The 16,282-nt window shown below is 39.1% G+C and overlaps 1 protein-coding gene across 1 annotated transcript in view; it reads right to left on the bottom strand.

Moving 5' to 3' along the window:
- The window catches only part of SP140L (SP140 nuclear body protein like), a 63,347-nt gene that overhangs the window by 9,015 nt on the left and 38,050 nt on the right, over positions 1–16,282 (bottom strand). Inside the window, exons 9-14 of the mRNA XM_025404056.1 lie at positions 10,183–10,248; positions 8,442–8,522; positions 5,057–5,131; positions 4,381–4,485; positions 2,173–2,315; positions 947–994 (exon numbers count right to left, since the gene is read on the bottom strand). Of these exons, the coding sequence (XP_025259841.1) occupies positions 947–994; positions 2,173–2,315; positions 4,381–4,485; positions 5,057–5,131; positions 8,442–8,522; positions 10,183–10,248 (518 nt within the window). The remainder of the gene's footprint in view (positions 1–946; positions 995–2,172; positions 2,316–4,380; positions 4,486–5,056; positions 5,132–8,441; positions 8,523–10,182; positions 10,249–16,282) is intronic.

Here is a 16,282-nt window from a genome sequence, read left to right as displayed (position 1 = left end):
GCTAGCTATGTGTGAGCTGTTTTAGAAGTCTGTCAATGTCTTGAATGCGCATTTCTACCTGAAGTGCACAAGGATGACATTTTTCTCTTCCCTCTCCTCAGGTTCTCATTCATACTCAGTCTTGGAAAAACCATCACCTTGTCCTGAATCTACACTGCACTTAACCTATTTATTTGTCACGTTCTTTAAGTGAAGGGAAAATCACTTTCACAGATAAAAAGCAGGTCTGCACAGTCTTTCTGGTAGAGCCAAAGAGGTGGCATCAACATAAAAGGTTTTCCTGGTCAGCCCTCCTATAAAATACATTTGCCTCTGGAGATCTTCCTGCCCAATGGCACCATCTTGACGAAGGGAAATAATTTCCCGTTGAGAAAGAATTCTGTGTATCTGTGTGTACATTTTTTTTGGAAGGTGAAAGAGGATGTGAAAGATCGGAAAAGAAATATTCTTTTTATTACCTATTTCATGAAATAATATATGGTTTTATACACGTCTCAAGTGACTGGGAGGAAACGTTGGCTCTATCAATTTCACAAAAGTTAGAAAACAATAACATCAATGGAAAAAATCTGATTTTGAGTCGGAGATGATATTCTCATCTTATTATGAAATATTTTTATGTATTCCATGACCGTGTTGGATTTTCCAACTTTGACACTCTTAGAACATCTGCATCTGTTGCTAAAACACATTCAGGAGGTTTGTTTTGATGGCTCCTCAGCATCTCCATCTGATACAGTTTAATCCAAAGAGGACCTAGCTTTATATACACATAGTATTCAAAGTAGCAACTCTGAAGGCATATATAAAAAAAATTTAAACGTGGGTAGTGGAGAAGGTGAAAGCTTAATTATAATTACCCAATTGGAGACTCCATAAAATAAGATGTCATACATGTTAAATCAGTTATGTGACAAGAATCTGTAGAAAATTATGTAATAATTACCTTTTGGTTCCTGTAATATATTTTTGGAGGATTAGGTAGAGATCCTTCCTGAAACATAAAAAGACCAAGATTCATAGTCAGCCTGTGTTTCTGTTTTGTGAGTCTGGCATTTCCAACCTCTTCCCAAATACTTCTACCTGAGTGTTCCACTGCCAGCTCAAACCCAAGGTGTCTAATGAGAAACCATCTCCCTCTCTTCACCTGTGCTTCTAGACTCCAATCAACAGAAAATCATTTTCAGGATCATTTTCCCTTCTCTTGTGCTTCTTTCCTAAGTCCTAAGAGGTTTTCATTCATAATCTCATACCATCTATCACCTCTTTTCCAGTTCCACCAGTGCCACTCCCAGCTGGAGTCCCTACACCAGAGCTATCCAAGCAGCACCCACTTATTGCATGCTACTGGGTGTCAGTCACTCTGATCAATCTTGGGTACATGGAGATGGGAAAACCTAAAGAGATCTACAGACAAAAAGCACTCACAGAAGGATAAATATAAACAGTGAAAAAAGGGCATTAGTAGGGGGCTCAGGAACCCTGGAAAGGGAGGACCCATGGCTAGGTCAGTGAATATTTAAGGAAGAGGGTAACATTTGAGCTAAGCATTCCAGACTGAGTATAGGTTTGCTAGCAGGGGAAACAGTGAAGACATTTCAAAACCCCACTGCTGTCTAAAATACTGTGTTAAATGTCATTTCCAATCTCAGAAGATTTCGCCGATTCCTTGTTATCTCAATTACAGATTTGAATTACTTAGCCTGGCATTAAAGCGCTCCACAGACAACCTCAGTTGCTGAATTGTGCCTTATTGTACAAAACCTATCTACCTAAATCCACAGACCTGTTAATAGTTTTACTATGGTTCTTGTTTTAATGCCATTCTGGTTTTCAGGTCATTCTTTCTCTGAAGTATCTTCTTGCCCTGCCTGACTATCGACTCTCTTCTTTTTCTCAGTGCACAAAATTGTCTGCATCCACCCTAGTCAGAATGACCCTTTCCTCCTCCAAGCTGCTGCATCTATCCTGATGGAGCCCCTGTACAACATCAATGTGTTGCACTGTAGTGTGGTTATGAATATGGGGTCCCTCTCTCCTGAGTGAGAGGATAAACTCACTGGCATCAAGGATTTAGCTATAACCTAACAAATATTTGGTGAATAAACAGTCTCTTCATTATTGGGGAACAACAGGAAGGGGTACAGGTCTGGCGCCTTGTCATTGGAATACCTTCATCAGCCTTTGTAGGGGCCACCCGCCACAGCGCACACTCAGCTTCCAGTTCTTTGATCTTGCGTAGCCTCCTTTGGTTTCAAATTCTCCGGGGGTGAACCAATTTCCATCCTCAGTCTGTATACACTTCAAGAAGCTTCCTGTAAGACCAGGGGTAAGTTGATCCTGAGCCCTCTTTGTTCCCAGTGCTCAGACTGTGGCCACTCACCACATTGTATCTAGAACCACCCAATTTCTGATCAAGATCAATAGCGGGAGGGTCTGGCCTTCCCTCTCAGACTTCAGAGGCCTCAAATCCAGCCTGAAAGTCCCCTCTAAGGATATTTCCTGGTGGGGGTGCACATTTCTTTGACCTTCATCCATGAAGAAAGTGATGGTTGTCAACAAGAGCAACCTTTTAAGCATTTCAAAAGCACTTGCAGAATGAAAAGCAAGTAATTCTGAAAGATGAGAGGATTCCAACTTGCTTTTGAATTCTGGGGGTAGAGACCAGGCCTGAGTCTGCAGATGGCTCTGGGGGCAACGTGGAGGCAGAATCCTTAGGTAGGAGTACAGTCTGAGATGAGTGCCCTGTGGCTCAGGAGGCTGCCCCAGCAACATGTGCACCTTCTATTACAACATTTTTCATTCAGTTTTAGGGCATTATTGAACAGAGATTTTCTCATCTGTGCAATCACGGGTAGCTGATATTAAAAAATAATTGTGAAATGTTACCTAATAGAAAATTTAAGTTATATATAAAAGATAGTCAACCCCATCAGCTATTAGGGAAATGCAAAGCAAAATCACAATGAGATACTACGTCACACCCACTAGTATCTTAATAAAAAAGACAGACAATAACAAGTGTTGGTGAGTGTGTAGAGAAATGGGAGCCTTCACACAGTTCTGGTGGGAATATAGAATAATGCAGCCACTGTGGAAGACACTTTGGTGTTTCCTCAATAAGTTAAGAATAGAATGACCATTGGACTCAGCAATTCCTCTCTTGAATATACACTTCAAAGAACCGAAATATGTTCACACCAAATTTGTTACACAAATGTTCAAAATAGCATTATTTATAACAGCCAAAGAGTGAAAATAACCCAAGTTGATGAATGGATAAACAAAATGTGGTATATCTGTACAATGAAATATATGATTTATCAATAAAAGAAATGAAGTACCAATACATTCAATATGAATGAACTTTGAAAACATCATGCTTATTAAAAGCAGCAGTCATAAAAGGAGATGTATTATAGGATTCCATTTGTAGAAAATGCCTAGAATAAGCAAATCTATAGAGCAGAAAATAGATGAGCAGCTGCTTAGGGCTGGGCATTGGGGCGAGATGGGAATGGGCATTGACTGCTAATTGACATGAGGTTTCCTTTAGTGAAGGACAAATTGTTCTAAAATGAGATGATAATAATGGCTGTACAATCCTGTGAAAATACAAAAAAAATCATTGATTGGTATATTCTAAGTGGTGAGTTACATGATATGTGAACTCTATTTCAGTTAAGCTGTTTAAAAAAAGTCCCAATGAAAACGTTTATATTAATTGGTGCTCAAAGAGCCAAGTTAAGAGAGGTCTGAGATGAAGGCCATTCTGATAGATGATTTTGACAAAGTTTTATAATTTTCAATTGCAAAATATTTTACGTTAATATGTAAATTAATTCTCACAGCTACATCATGAGGCAGGTTTTTCATTATTGTTCCCTCTCTTAGATGAGAACTTTCACATTCAGAAAGGTCCCCTTCTCTATTCAGAATGGAACAGTCACCCCTGCACAGCCAAGGCTGGAGCTCAGGCTTCCTAATGTTAAAGCCTGTGATCATCACCCTAAGCCAAGCACCCTGCCCTGGTGATGGCACTCCAGAAGGGGGAGAGAATATGAAGGTCGAGGTTGAGGGCCTCTTCCCTTTTCTGTCTGATTCAAAGTAAAATATATGACATTTTCCATCTGCAAATTGACGTTCCTGCACTTCTCTTTGGTTCTTTGGGCAACCCCTGGACACTCCGTGTGCGAGTGAGCATCTAATGGGTGTGATTTCTTAAAGTCTGAAAATGTCATCTTAGAAATCCCTTCCTCCTTCCCTCAAGCCAAACTGGGGCCAAACTCCTTGAATGATGTGTAATTCACACGATAATTCCCCACTACTTGTGATGCCTTCAGATAGGAGCTGCAATTTAAAGAAGACCATGAAACCCACCTTGTTTCAATTTCTCCTTATGTAAAATTCCCTTCACCCCACCACAGGTCACCGGAAGCAAAGGAGCCTGAAAATCCACAGTTTCATCTTTGTGCTTTCTTGAAGCTGAAAGAGAGGATTTCTTCATTGTGTCTCACTTTGCAAAGGCACATCCCCCTTCCCCACTGAGGTAAATCCTACAAAGGCACAAAGACTACTTAAGAAATTCTATTGCATAAATCTCTAGAGTTTCAAAGTCTTTCTTCCAAGTGGCATTTTTTATACATAACTACACAATGTGGGCCCCAATTTCACCTTTCAAATGTCACACAAAATATTGGAGAAATTAGACTTCAGCATTCTGTGTAGCCAGAGGAAGGTCAGCTAAATCACTTATGGGTTATACCCTTTATACAGCAATGGGCTATCTATCTCCAGCCTTGAAATTTATCATTTCAGTGGAAGTAGCACTTTAGTGGCCCCTGAGCCCCCGGGGTCTGATTGTAGATCAATCACCAACTTACTTCCTTCTTTCCTTGACACATTTTGGAAAATAACTTAATAGGATACATTTCTCAATAGTTAGTACAGTTTCATAAAACAATTAAGGAAATAGGTTTATTACTGAAAATACAGCATAAAGCACAGGAAATTAGATGTTTAGTTATTGAAAGTGCATTCCTCTTTTCTTTTTTACCTCTCGATCGGACCCTTTTCTGTGGAGCTCTGTCACTCTGAGTGAAGTGGGTTCCAGGTTTGCTTCTCTTACTCCCTGAGAAAATAGAATAATATAATCACAGTCACAAATGAGCAACTGTATTAAACATATTGCTGCTTTTCAAAAATTCCATTTAAATGTAACTTTCCAAAAGCCAGTTTAATGTATAAATAAAAAGATTTAAACCTTAGCCTTTAAGGTATGAAGAATTAGATAGCTAATATTAGGTTTACTTTATATTTCATTTTCCTATTCTTATATTAGGAAAAAACCTAATTGAAATCAGTATTCCACATATATGTCAAGCAACAGTATAAATACTTCATTCCATATTTTGAAGGTTCATTTCATGTTTTGAAGGTTCATTTCATATTTTGAAGGTTCTTTTCATATTTCATTTCAAATATATATCTTTGAAAAATATATATGGCATATAACACATGTTAAACACACATCCACTAATTTATTTAATCTTTGCAAGATCAAAATGATGATTACTGTCATTACAGAGACTAAAATATTCAGAGAAAATTGAGACAAAACTACAAAATTAAGTGAAGGCATTTAGGTTTCTCTTAGCAGAGACAAAAATGAATGACAGTTCTGTGAATTAAGGGAAACCCTATTAGGTGTTCCATAGGTGAGATGTATGCTGCACATATCACATTGAGGGAAGATATTCGTACCTTTGTGCTGAAAGTAATAGTAAATGTGACCAGGGCTTTGTCCACATGGCTTTGGAAAAAAGAAATATTAGAATCTAAGAAACTAATCAGAAGAAAGTTAATCATGAGGAATGGGTAGAATTGAGGCTTCCACAGCCTTCATTCCAAATGGTAATTAAGGATTGACATGGCAGACGCTGCGGCCAATGAGGTTCTCCTGTGTGCACGTTAATTGGCTGTGGGTGGACATGTCAAGGTTTACTATCGTTCAAATGTGTTTTATTTTCCAAGGCAGGAAAGCAAAATGTTCCTTCCTTCTTGTGCTGAATGTCCACCATCCAGTGACCACCATCTGGGGGTGCTGGTCAGGGTCATGTAGACCCCGTGGAGAAATATTTTCCAACCTACTTATTCCTAAGTACTCTAAACTCTAAGCATATTATGAGCATATTAGGCCAGCAAAGTGGAAAAGACCAATCAGACCCAAAGCGGACCTATGGCTTAGTAATATGATTCCACTTTCTGGTCTTTAGACTACACACTTACTGATCAGGTTTTTACCCATTTAAGACCCAAATGGCCCAAGGGACCAATACTGATAATTACAGACATCTTATCCCAAGATCAAACAAGTTTCATATTTACAAGTTGTCATCCTGTTAATATTTAACCAAGATAATAGGTGCTCAAAGAAGAGCTTTAGGAGAGTTTAATAAACTTGTATAGGGAGGTATGAGGCTTCTATAGTAACAGCCAAGGGCTAAGAAAAACTACTAAAGAGGTGGAAATGTGGTTCTCCATGAGGCATATTAATCTTTTTGCTCCATCTTGCTGCCTGCCTCTGGAAGATGAGGTTTCCAGGCAATAGAACATCAGCCACACAGGTGTGGCTCTCTGAGAAGCTCTCCTCCCCTCTTCTCCCATGAAAGATGCCAAGGGGACTCTGGAAGGCCAGGACATCTCCAGGTCTCTCCTCTTCACTGCTTCATCCCTCCCTCCTCTCTGAGGGTCCATGCTCACCGTACAGTGAGAATAGATCCAGATGTTATACTCTTGCTGCTCTTTTCCCTCCTATACTCCAGCCAGTCTTGGCACTAGAGCTCTGGCCACAACCTTGGACAGTCCAGCTAATACAGAGTTATTTCTTCCTTTCTATCTGTTTCTGTCTGGTTACATCTTTTCTGGGACTAGTGGGTGTGTCAGATTTAGCTTTCATTACATTTGTTGAGGCCTCATATTTTTAGGGAGAAAAAGGAAACACCATGAAGTCTACTCTAGTCTATGGAGCTTTTGGTACAGAACAATCTGGAGCTTAAATACAGCAAATTCATAATACAGCACTACTGTGTTTTACTCTCAGAATCGAGTGGCTGAACAAGGCAGGATTCAAATATTATTGTGTCAAATATTATTGTGTTAAATGGCTGTAATACCCATTTAATAACACTGAAACCCTATCACAAGCCCTAATAAATACTATGGTGGCCAGAATATAATTTAAAGTTATTTTAAAATATTGTTATGGTTGGTGTTAATTAGCCTCTAGAAAGAAGCGTGACAGAGTTTTCAATTTCCTCCTGCTTTCTCAAAATTTCACTTCAAGTCCCAATGGTTGGGAACAATCCAGTAAGTACCAAGTAGAATGACCAATTGTCCCGGTCTGTCCAGGACAAAGGGGGTGCCCAGGACATGAGAGTTTCACTGGCAAAACTAAGAAAGTCCCAAGCAAGTAGGTTGAGTTGATCACCCAAGTTTCAAGCACCCACATCCTAAGACAATGCACCAGTCCACCTATGCGACCACAGAAAGAGTTGGTGGAACTGATGATGCTAGGTTCAGCCCTTCACTCACATCCAGGTTGTAGAAGTAAACCTCTACTTCTTTCAAAATAAGTCAAGCTGTGATGCCTGACCCCTCCCCTTCCCTTGCAGGAGAGTTGATGAAAGCATCTCGTGGAAGAAAGAGCTAGTGATTGCGCATCAACCACTTGTAATGTCATTTCACGGCTGCACCTGTCAGGCAAGACACCTCCACACTCTGATCTCACCCCTCTCTCTCACCTCCCCAGTCCTGGATGGGACCAAGCCAACAGCTATGGAGTGGGGATAGGGCCAAGAGAGAATAAGAGAAGACACTGACTATGTCACCCCCAACTATATGTGTTGCAGACTAAGGCTTGCCCAGGCTACAGGAGGGAAGGTGCTTTAAATGCTTTAAACTGGGGAGGACATTGGAGTTTTAATACTTGGTCAGAAAGACTCTCAACTACTGAAAGGACACTCTTACTGTTGTGAAAAGGGAGTAGGAAAGTGATAGGGGTTGCTCAGGACAGGAAATAACTCATCTAGGAAGAGGACTTGAAAGGGCAGTGAGAGAATAAACCTGTATTCTGCTTACAATTTACCAGGTCTAGCCTTTTTCATTAGCGAATGATTTAAGGCAAAGAAATTTCCAGGAAAATCAGATAAAACACAGAGGAAAACAACTTTAGAACCTAGAGAGACAAGATCTATGATATGAATACAATCAACTTACAACCCTGGCTTCTAATGGGTTTACTTTTTTTTTTTTAGATTTCACAGCTCTGAAATTGACTAAGTTTGACTAGTAAACAATAAAGGTTCTAGGCTCCTCAAAACCTCAACAACAATTGCATTGACCTGAAGGGCAAATGAAAAGTGGTACAAACTTTATCTTACCGCTGAGCTTGGAAAGGCCTTGCAGATTCACTTTTGCCTTCTCTTCATTAGGGACCAGCTGGCCACCGGGTTTGCTGTTATCTGGGGATAGGCAGGGGAAAATGTATTAATAGAACTGGGCAGAACAACAGCTGTCAGGCTGGACCAAACTCAAGTGAGGGAGTCCTGGGTTTCTTCAGACACTCAGACAAGGAACCTCAAGCAGGTGTCCAGAGCATCTTCTGCTTTTGGGAGTGTCGACTTCTAAATTACACACAGGATTTAATTGTAGATTGCAGTCTCTTAGAATTTGTTAGGATAATACACAGAGACTTAAATGAAAATGTTATAATGACTCAGTCCAAATAATTTTTTAATTTGAAAACATTCATTCTTGTTTTTTGTTTGTTTGTTTGTTTTGTTTTTTAGAGACAGTCTTTCTCTGTCTCCCAGACTGGAGTGCAGTGGCACAATTTTGACTCACTGCAACCTCTGCCTTTCAGGTTCAAGTGATTCTCATGCCTCAGCCTCCCAAGTAACTGGGATTACAGGTGCCCACCACCACATCCAGCAAATTTTTGTATTTTTAGTAGAGACGGAGTTTCACCATGTTGACCAGGCTGGTCTCGAGCTCCAACCTCAAGTGATCCATCCACCTCAGCCTCCCGAAGTGTTGGGGTTACAGGCGTGAGCCACCGTGCCCGGCTAAAAACACCCATTCTTAAAATAAATGCAACCATTTGTTTTTCTTTCCAAACAAAAATGTACATCCACAAACCAGGCAGACACTTAAACTGGCAAGAACAGAACAGAAGATATATAGATTGGTGAAAATGAACAATTTTCAACAGGACTCTAAAATCTTACTATATAGATCCACTGATTCAAAACTGAGCATCATTTGGAAAATAAGACTTACCCTTCATTGACTAGGAGAAAGGAAATCCTTAGACCATGACTAAAATAAATAATATATATAATTATGGAAAATTCAGAAAATAAAATGGTCTAAAACATCATCATCTGGAGATAGCCACAGATGAGGATAGCTATCTCCAGATGGTGATTTGTTCAAAAATATTCCCTTAGGTTTTTCTTTTGGCATACGTTACCTTTAAAGAACGCTTTTTCATTATAAAGTTTGAATATTTTAAAAATTTTAATACACACTGGTACATTTAAATACCACAAATAAAAATATAAACATCACCTCTATTATACTGACTAAATGTAACCACTGCATATATCTTTATAAATGAACTGCCATTGATTTTTCTATAGCTTTATATCTCTTTATACACACAGATAAATAATTACACATATCTATGTAAGGATTGATAGATACATAAAAACACACTTTCACAAGTATAAATTTCACATAAAATATGGTTGCATATATATGTATATATATATTTTACAGGTGCACACACATACACATACACCTTGTTTTCTTCATTTAGCCCTCTTAAGGACATTTTTCCAGATTAATAAAAATTTCTTGAGCTACTAAAAAAAGCCATGCTGAGGATGATAAGACCTCCCTATTGACTGTGGGCCTCTGGACTATTACATGCATGAGAAACCATTTTGTTGAAGCCCTTGCATTCTCAGGCCTCTTTGTCACAGCCTGTTAGTCTACATCCTAACTGATACAGGATGTACAGAACTCTCCAGGCCCTCGGGAACTGCAGGCCTTCAAGAATACAGTGGGCAGTGCCCTAATAAACTCAAAAGCTGTAACGACCTCACTTTGCCTGCTTACCATGTTGTTGGATTTTTTTCTGCGTTCTGCTTTTTATTCTGGTCCAGGAATGTCCCTTCTTTTTTTCTTCAAATAAAAGAGAATAAATTTAATTATGCAGAGGTATAAATATAATTCTCTGAGCTTTATATGCTAGCAGTATACAAGATTTTTTTTCATACTTTGGTCCACAGGAATGAGGCAAAATTCTTTATAATCTGTGTAGTAGTGTGGAAGTTGAGTACAGAGTTCTATTTTAATTCTGCATGAGCCTTGTGGATCATAGGCTTGGGAGACTGTAGGAGATGACCTTCCTTTGAAACAAAATTTTTAATGGAAAATTAACTCTTGCTGGCACCTTAGAGTGAATGATAACTGCTGCTTCATGTTCCTTTTTCAAGTGTTTGTTGAGTAAATGCAAATGTGCAATGAGAAGGCATCCTCCTTGAAGCTGATGATGTTATAGATAATATTCTGTATTGGAAGTTGGGAGATATTGTGACCTCTGATGTAGTGAGTTTTCATTATGTAATTACATAATCATTATAGAATCCCCATACAACTTCATTAAATAATCTCAGCAGTGCCTCCACACTGTCAGCCCTCCTTCAGGCTGCAGAACAACTGACTCCAGGAACGCTATTGTGATCCCAGAAACTCATCAGTGTCCTGAATCTGGCTGTCTGGACCGTTTGCAGTCTGATGTGCCCTTTATCAGAAAAGTGACTCCACAGTGCACTGACTTTCTGACTGTCCCTCATCTCCTCCTGTCCACACACCATGGGAGGTTCACTGAAGGAAGCAGCCCCCAGAAAGGGATCATCTCCTTCCTGGACAGTGACCAGGACAAAAGTGTGGGGTATTGCAAGTGTTCTGTAGACCTATCTTGAAGATTCAGGATTCTGTTGTGACCATTCCTAGGGATGACGCCTCATTCTTTTCCCTAGAGGCCTGGTGGGCACAGCCTTCTGAGTGCCCAGGGGATTCAGATTTCACTCCAGACACAGCTAATGAAAATGCTTTTGCTCTACTTGTATCTGATTTTGTGGATGGAAGGTCTAAGTGAGAAAAGGAGATGATTAGGGGAGAAAGATGAAGGTGCAGCCACCTGAATGGTACAGACAAATTTTGCAGCAGTGAAGCAAGAGCAAAAATCCCGACATCTAAGGCAGGAACACCTGCAACCCTAGGAGGAAAGGAGGAAGCAGGAGCATTGGTGATATCTGTCTTTCAGAACTACCCTGAATCCTTTGTCCAGAAGGAAAACACCTGCTCCAGTGCTCCGCCTCTGAGAATGCTGAGTCAGCCTCTCCGCACCAGTCATGAGACAGCAGAGGCTGGGCCCAGGTTCTGAGGTCCAACATAGAATCCTCCAGACATTGTCCCTACCCTTGTTTTCAGTCATTTGTTGGGGCGGGTCGGGGGGCGACTGTTACCTGGTTGGTGTCATGGACAAAAAGGATAGATTGGAAAAACTGTCCTCAAACAGTACCCCCACATGCCCACCCTCTCCCTGCCCCCAACACACAAACAAATCAAAGACTGGACACAACGAACAGAACTGGGATCCCCAAGGCTTACAGTCATCCAGGAGTCACGTAGGAGGCACTGTTTACCTTCCCCCTGACAAATGTACATCCTACTCAGGGAAACTCAACAATTGTAAACGCTTCCCTTCTTCGAGCACCTTGTGTGCTCTGGGGACTGTGCTTCTTGTATGGAAGCCAGGCATTAACTTGCTTCCCTCACGTAAGGTGACTTGTACCTTAGAGGTGGTCAGCTGGTCATAAGAGACCTAAAGACCTAAAACATTCACTGTTTATGAAGTGTGTGTGTGTGTGTGTGTGTGTGTGTGTGTGTAGAGACAGAGTTCCACTATCTTGCCCAGGCTTGTTTTTGGTTGTTTTGCTTGTTTTTGGACTCCTGGCCTCAAGTGATCCTTCTGCCTTGGTGTCCCAAAGTGCTGAGATAACACGAGTGAGCCAGTGCACCTACATTTGCAATTTGCTCCTACAACATTTAGCAAATCAAATGTATCTGGACCCATGGGTCAAATTAATTAAAGTGGCTGATGGGGCAGTGTCTGCATGAGGAAATTTACCAGAAGCAAAAATGTGGGAAGAATTTGTTGAGAAGCTATTCTCATTGGTATTTCTGTACTCATGGTGTCAGGGTATAACTTCAAGGATGTTAGAACAGCAAGCAGCCTTGGAAGCTAGAGATCATGTAGCCTCCAGATTCTGGGGCAAATTTATTCCCTGACCAGTATAAAGTGGAGAACATCTCCCTCCTTAGAAATTTTCCAGAGGAGATATCCCCAGAGGAGAGTTGCTTAAATCCCAGCTAAAAAGATAATATCTCCCTCAGAGGTAAAGTTTGGGCAGGTTTGCTAGCGGTCCCCGAGCTAGCAAACCCCATGGGTTTCCTCAGTGAAGCATTGCTCCACTGCAGCACACACCTGTGAGTGCAGCATCCACCTGCACCATCCTTTTCATGGGTCCTGAGGGGAAAGAACTGATACTTCTACTCTATATCCCAGCAATTTTGCTCGTAGGTATTTAGATAAGAGATATGAAAAAACAGAAAGACTTCTACAAGAATGTGCTGAGGAGAATTTTTATAATAGCAAAAAACCGAAAATACTCGAGGTGACGATCATCAGGAGAATTACAAACAAAATTCAGTATATTCAGACAATGGACACTACTTAGCAATGAAAAGGAACAAATTACTGATACATCCAATGATACAGATGAATCTCAAAAACATGCTGAGTGAAATAAATCTCACAATAGAGAGAACATGCTGTAAAACCTTATTTATATAAAGTTTTTTAAAAAACCCAAATTAAGTTATCACGGAAAAACAAAGAGTAGTGATTGCCCTGATGGGTAGCCGGTAGAGAGATAACAGAAAGGACATAAGGAACCTTTCCATGGTGATGATCATGTTCTGTATCTTGGTCAACATTTTGGTGGTGCAGAAAAATGTGGTTATAAGAACTCATCAAATGGTACTCTTCATACTTGTGCATTTCATTGTAAATTTTATCTTATAAAATCACTTTAGTTAATGATATGCAGGCAGAAGTATTTGAGGGGGAAGGGTGCAGATGTCTGCAACCTTGAAATGTTTCAAACTTGACCATGGGTTATGGAGTGGATAAAAAAATGTATATATGGATAGTGATACGGTTTGTCTGTGTCCCCACCCAGATCTCATCTTGAATTGTAGCTCCCATAATTCCCACGTGTTGTGGGTGGGACCTAGTGGGAGATAATTGAATCATGGGGGTGATTTCCCCCATACTGTTCTCATGGTAGTGAACAAGTCTCACAAGATCTGATGGTTTTGTAAAGGAAACCCCTTTCACTTGGTTTTCACTCTCTCTTTGCCTGCTGCCATGTAAGATGTGCCTTTCACCTTCCACCATGATTGTGAAGCCTCCCCAGTCACATGGAACTGTGAGTCCATTAAACTTCCTTTATTCTTCCTTATAAATTACCCAGTCTTGGGTATGTCTTTATTAGCAGTGTGAAAATGGACTAATACAGATAGAAAAGTGATAAAGCAGGAATGATACAATGTTAATTGTGAATCTACATGAAAGTATATTGATGCTTAGTATACAATTCTCCCAAGTCTTCTGCATGCTTAAAATTTTCATGATTAAATATTGGGGAAAAAAGCTTTTAGAGAGAAAGGGCAGAATATTAAACAAGAAGTTACAGTTACGACAAAAGAATGACTTTTTATTAGCCATACTATAGATTCCAGAAGACAATGTAGTGACCACTTTACTATAGTGAGAATAAATAAATATCAACCCAGAATTTTTAACCTAGCTAAACATTTCTATCAAAAAAAAGACAAATTTGTACATACAACACTTAGCGAATTTACTACTTAGAGATCACTCACTGGAAAAAATAAATAATTTACTTTAGCTAGACAGAAAGTGAAACCAAAGAAAAAGAACAATGGTGAGTGTGTAAAATGATTTTAAAAAATTGATTTAAGTAAATATCAACTGCAAAAATAATAGTTTCAAAATTTATAGTTAAACATTAAATATTAAACAACAATAAGCAAATGGTAGAGATAAGGTATTAAATTTGTAGTGAAACCATTACAAGATCCTTGTCATCTTTGGTGATTGGGGCATGATTAATAAGATTACAGAAGTTTTGTCTTTAATTTCCAAACCAGCAGGGAGAAAAGGGAGAATATAGAATGTTATATCAATCCATCAGAAAGCAGGAAAGAGACACAAAAAACACAAACTAAGAATGGTCAACACTACCACAGAAGATATAGGTCCATATATATCTGGAATCACAATAAATGAAAACGAATAAAAAATCATTAAAAAGCTAAGATTATCAGATAAAATTGCAAAAGCTAAGAGCTGTTACAAGAGACATAAACCAAAGCTGCACAAGATGGCTTAACATAGAGTGAAAAATATGAAAAAAGCAAAAAAGTTTGTATAACAACATTAGCACTTGGCAAAAGAGATTTTAAGGCAAAAGCATTAATAAGGATAAAGCAGAATGCTGTATAATGGTAAAAGAAATCCACTAAGAAGTTATGAAGTCATTAATAGCCTCAGAGTATTTAAAGTAAAGGAACAAAATAAGGAGGAATTGGCAAATATACAACCATGTGTGAGAATTTAACATGTTTCTATACAAATTTGATGGAGGAAATAAATTACTATGAACCCAAATTTAAACAACAAAGTTGTGCTTGATAAAGATGTGCATGGAGTGAAGCCAGAACCAACAGATAGTTCAAATGTACATTATTCTCAAGTGGCATAGAACATTTACAAATAATGACCGCACATTAGGATGCAAAGGAACATTCAACAAATTTTAAATAATTGACAAAGTCAGTTCTTCATATGGTTTTTCAGATATCTACTTTCCACTCCTGATCAACTAATAGAATACCTCAAAGACTGCAGACATCAATATTTCCAGAGAAAAACCATAGTTCATAACCTCCCTTACACCTGACAGGGCCACCAGTTTAAGATCTGACTACTAAGATGAGAGCAGAATATTGTTGTGGGAGGAGAGGAGTTCTGGGGAAAACTTCTTGCAAAAGTAATAAGCCTCTAGGGAAGACAATTTTGCTCTTCACTCTTTCTCCTTCTGATGGCCTAGAACATGGACATTATGGCTGGAGCTTAGCAAGCACCTTGGACAATGATGTAATCTTGAGAGTAGCTGAGCTGCAAGATAGAAGAATCTTCAAAACCCACAGGCTTGAAATAGTCAAAACAATTCTGAAAAAGAAAAACAAAACTGGAGGCCTTACACTACCTGATTTCAGGATTTGTAAAACTGTAGTAATCAAGATGGTGTATTGGCATAAAAATAGACATACAGATAAATGGAACAGAAAAAAGTCAAGTAATAGACCTAAACGTATATGGCCAACTGACTTTCAACAAAGATGTCAAAGTAACTAATTCAATGCAGAAAGGATACTCTTTTCAACAAATTATGCCGGAATGATTAAATATCCATATGCAAAGAAAGAAAAGAAATCAATCTTTAGCTCAAACTATAAGCAAAAACTAACCCCAAATGGGTATAGACCTAAATGTAGGTGCTAACATCATAAAACTTGAAGAAAACATAGGTTCTTGAGTTAGGAAAAGATTCCTTAAATAGGACCTCACAATCACAAATTATAAAGGAAAAAATGGTAAATGTAAACTTTATAAAAAATTTAAAGTTTTACTAACACTATCAAGTATTGGTGAGTATGTGGAGCAATGAGAAGTTTCACGCATTACTGGTGGGAATGCAAGTGGGCATCATCATTTTGAAAAACATTTTGGCAGAGTCTTAAAATACTGAACATATATGTATGTTCATATGACCCAAGAGCACCACTCCTGGGCATTCACCCCACAAAATAAAACATGCCCAACCCGAAGATTTGTGTTCAGATGTTCCTATCAGCTTTATCTGTAATAGCTGAAACAGGAAACACCTCAATGGCTATCAACAGGTGAATAAACCATCTGTAATGTATTCACATAAAGAAACACTTCTCAGTGATGAAAAATAGAGTAACTATGAACACACAGAATAACACGGATGTA

This window comes from Theropithecus gelada, chromosome 12 (assembly GCF_003255815.1).
Source record: "Theropithecus gelada isolate Dixy chromosome 12, Tgel_1.0, whole genome shotgun sequence".
Lineage (NCBI taxonomy): Eukaryota > Metazoa > Chordata > Mammalia > Primates > Cercopithecidae > Theropithecus > Theropithecus gelada.
Note: the sequence above shows the minus strand (reverse complement) of the source record. Positions and strands in the feature narration are given on the sequence as shown.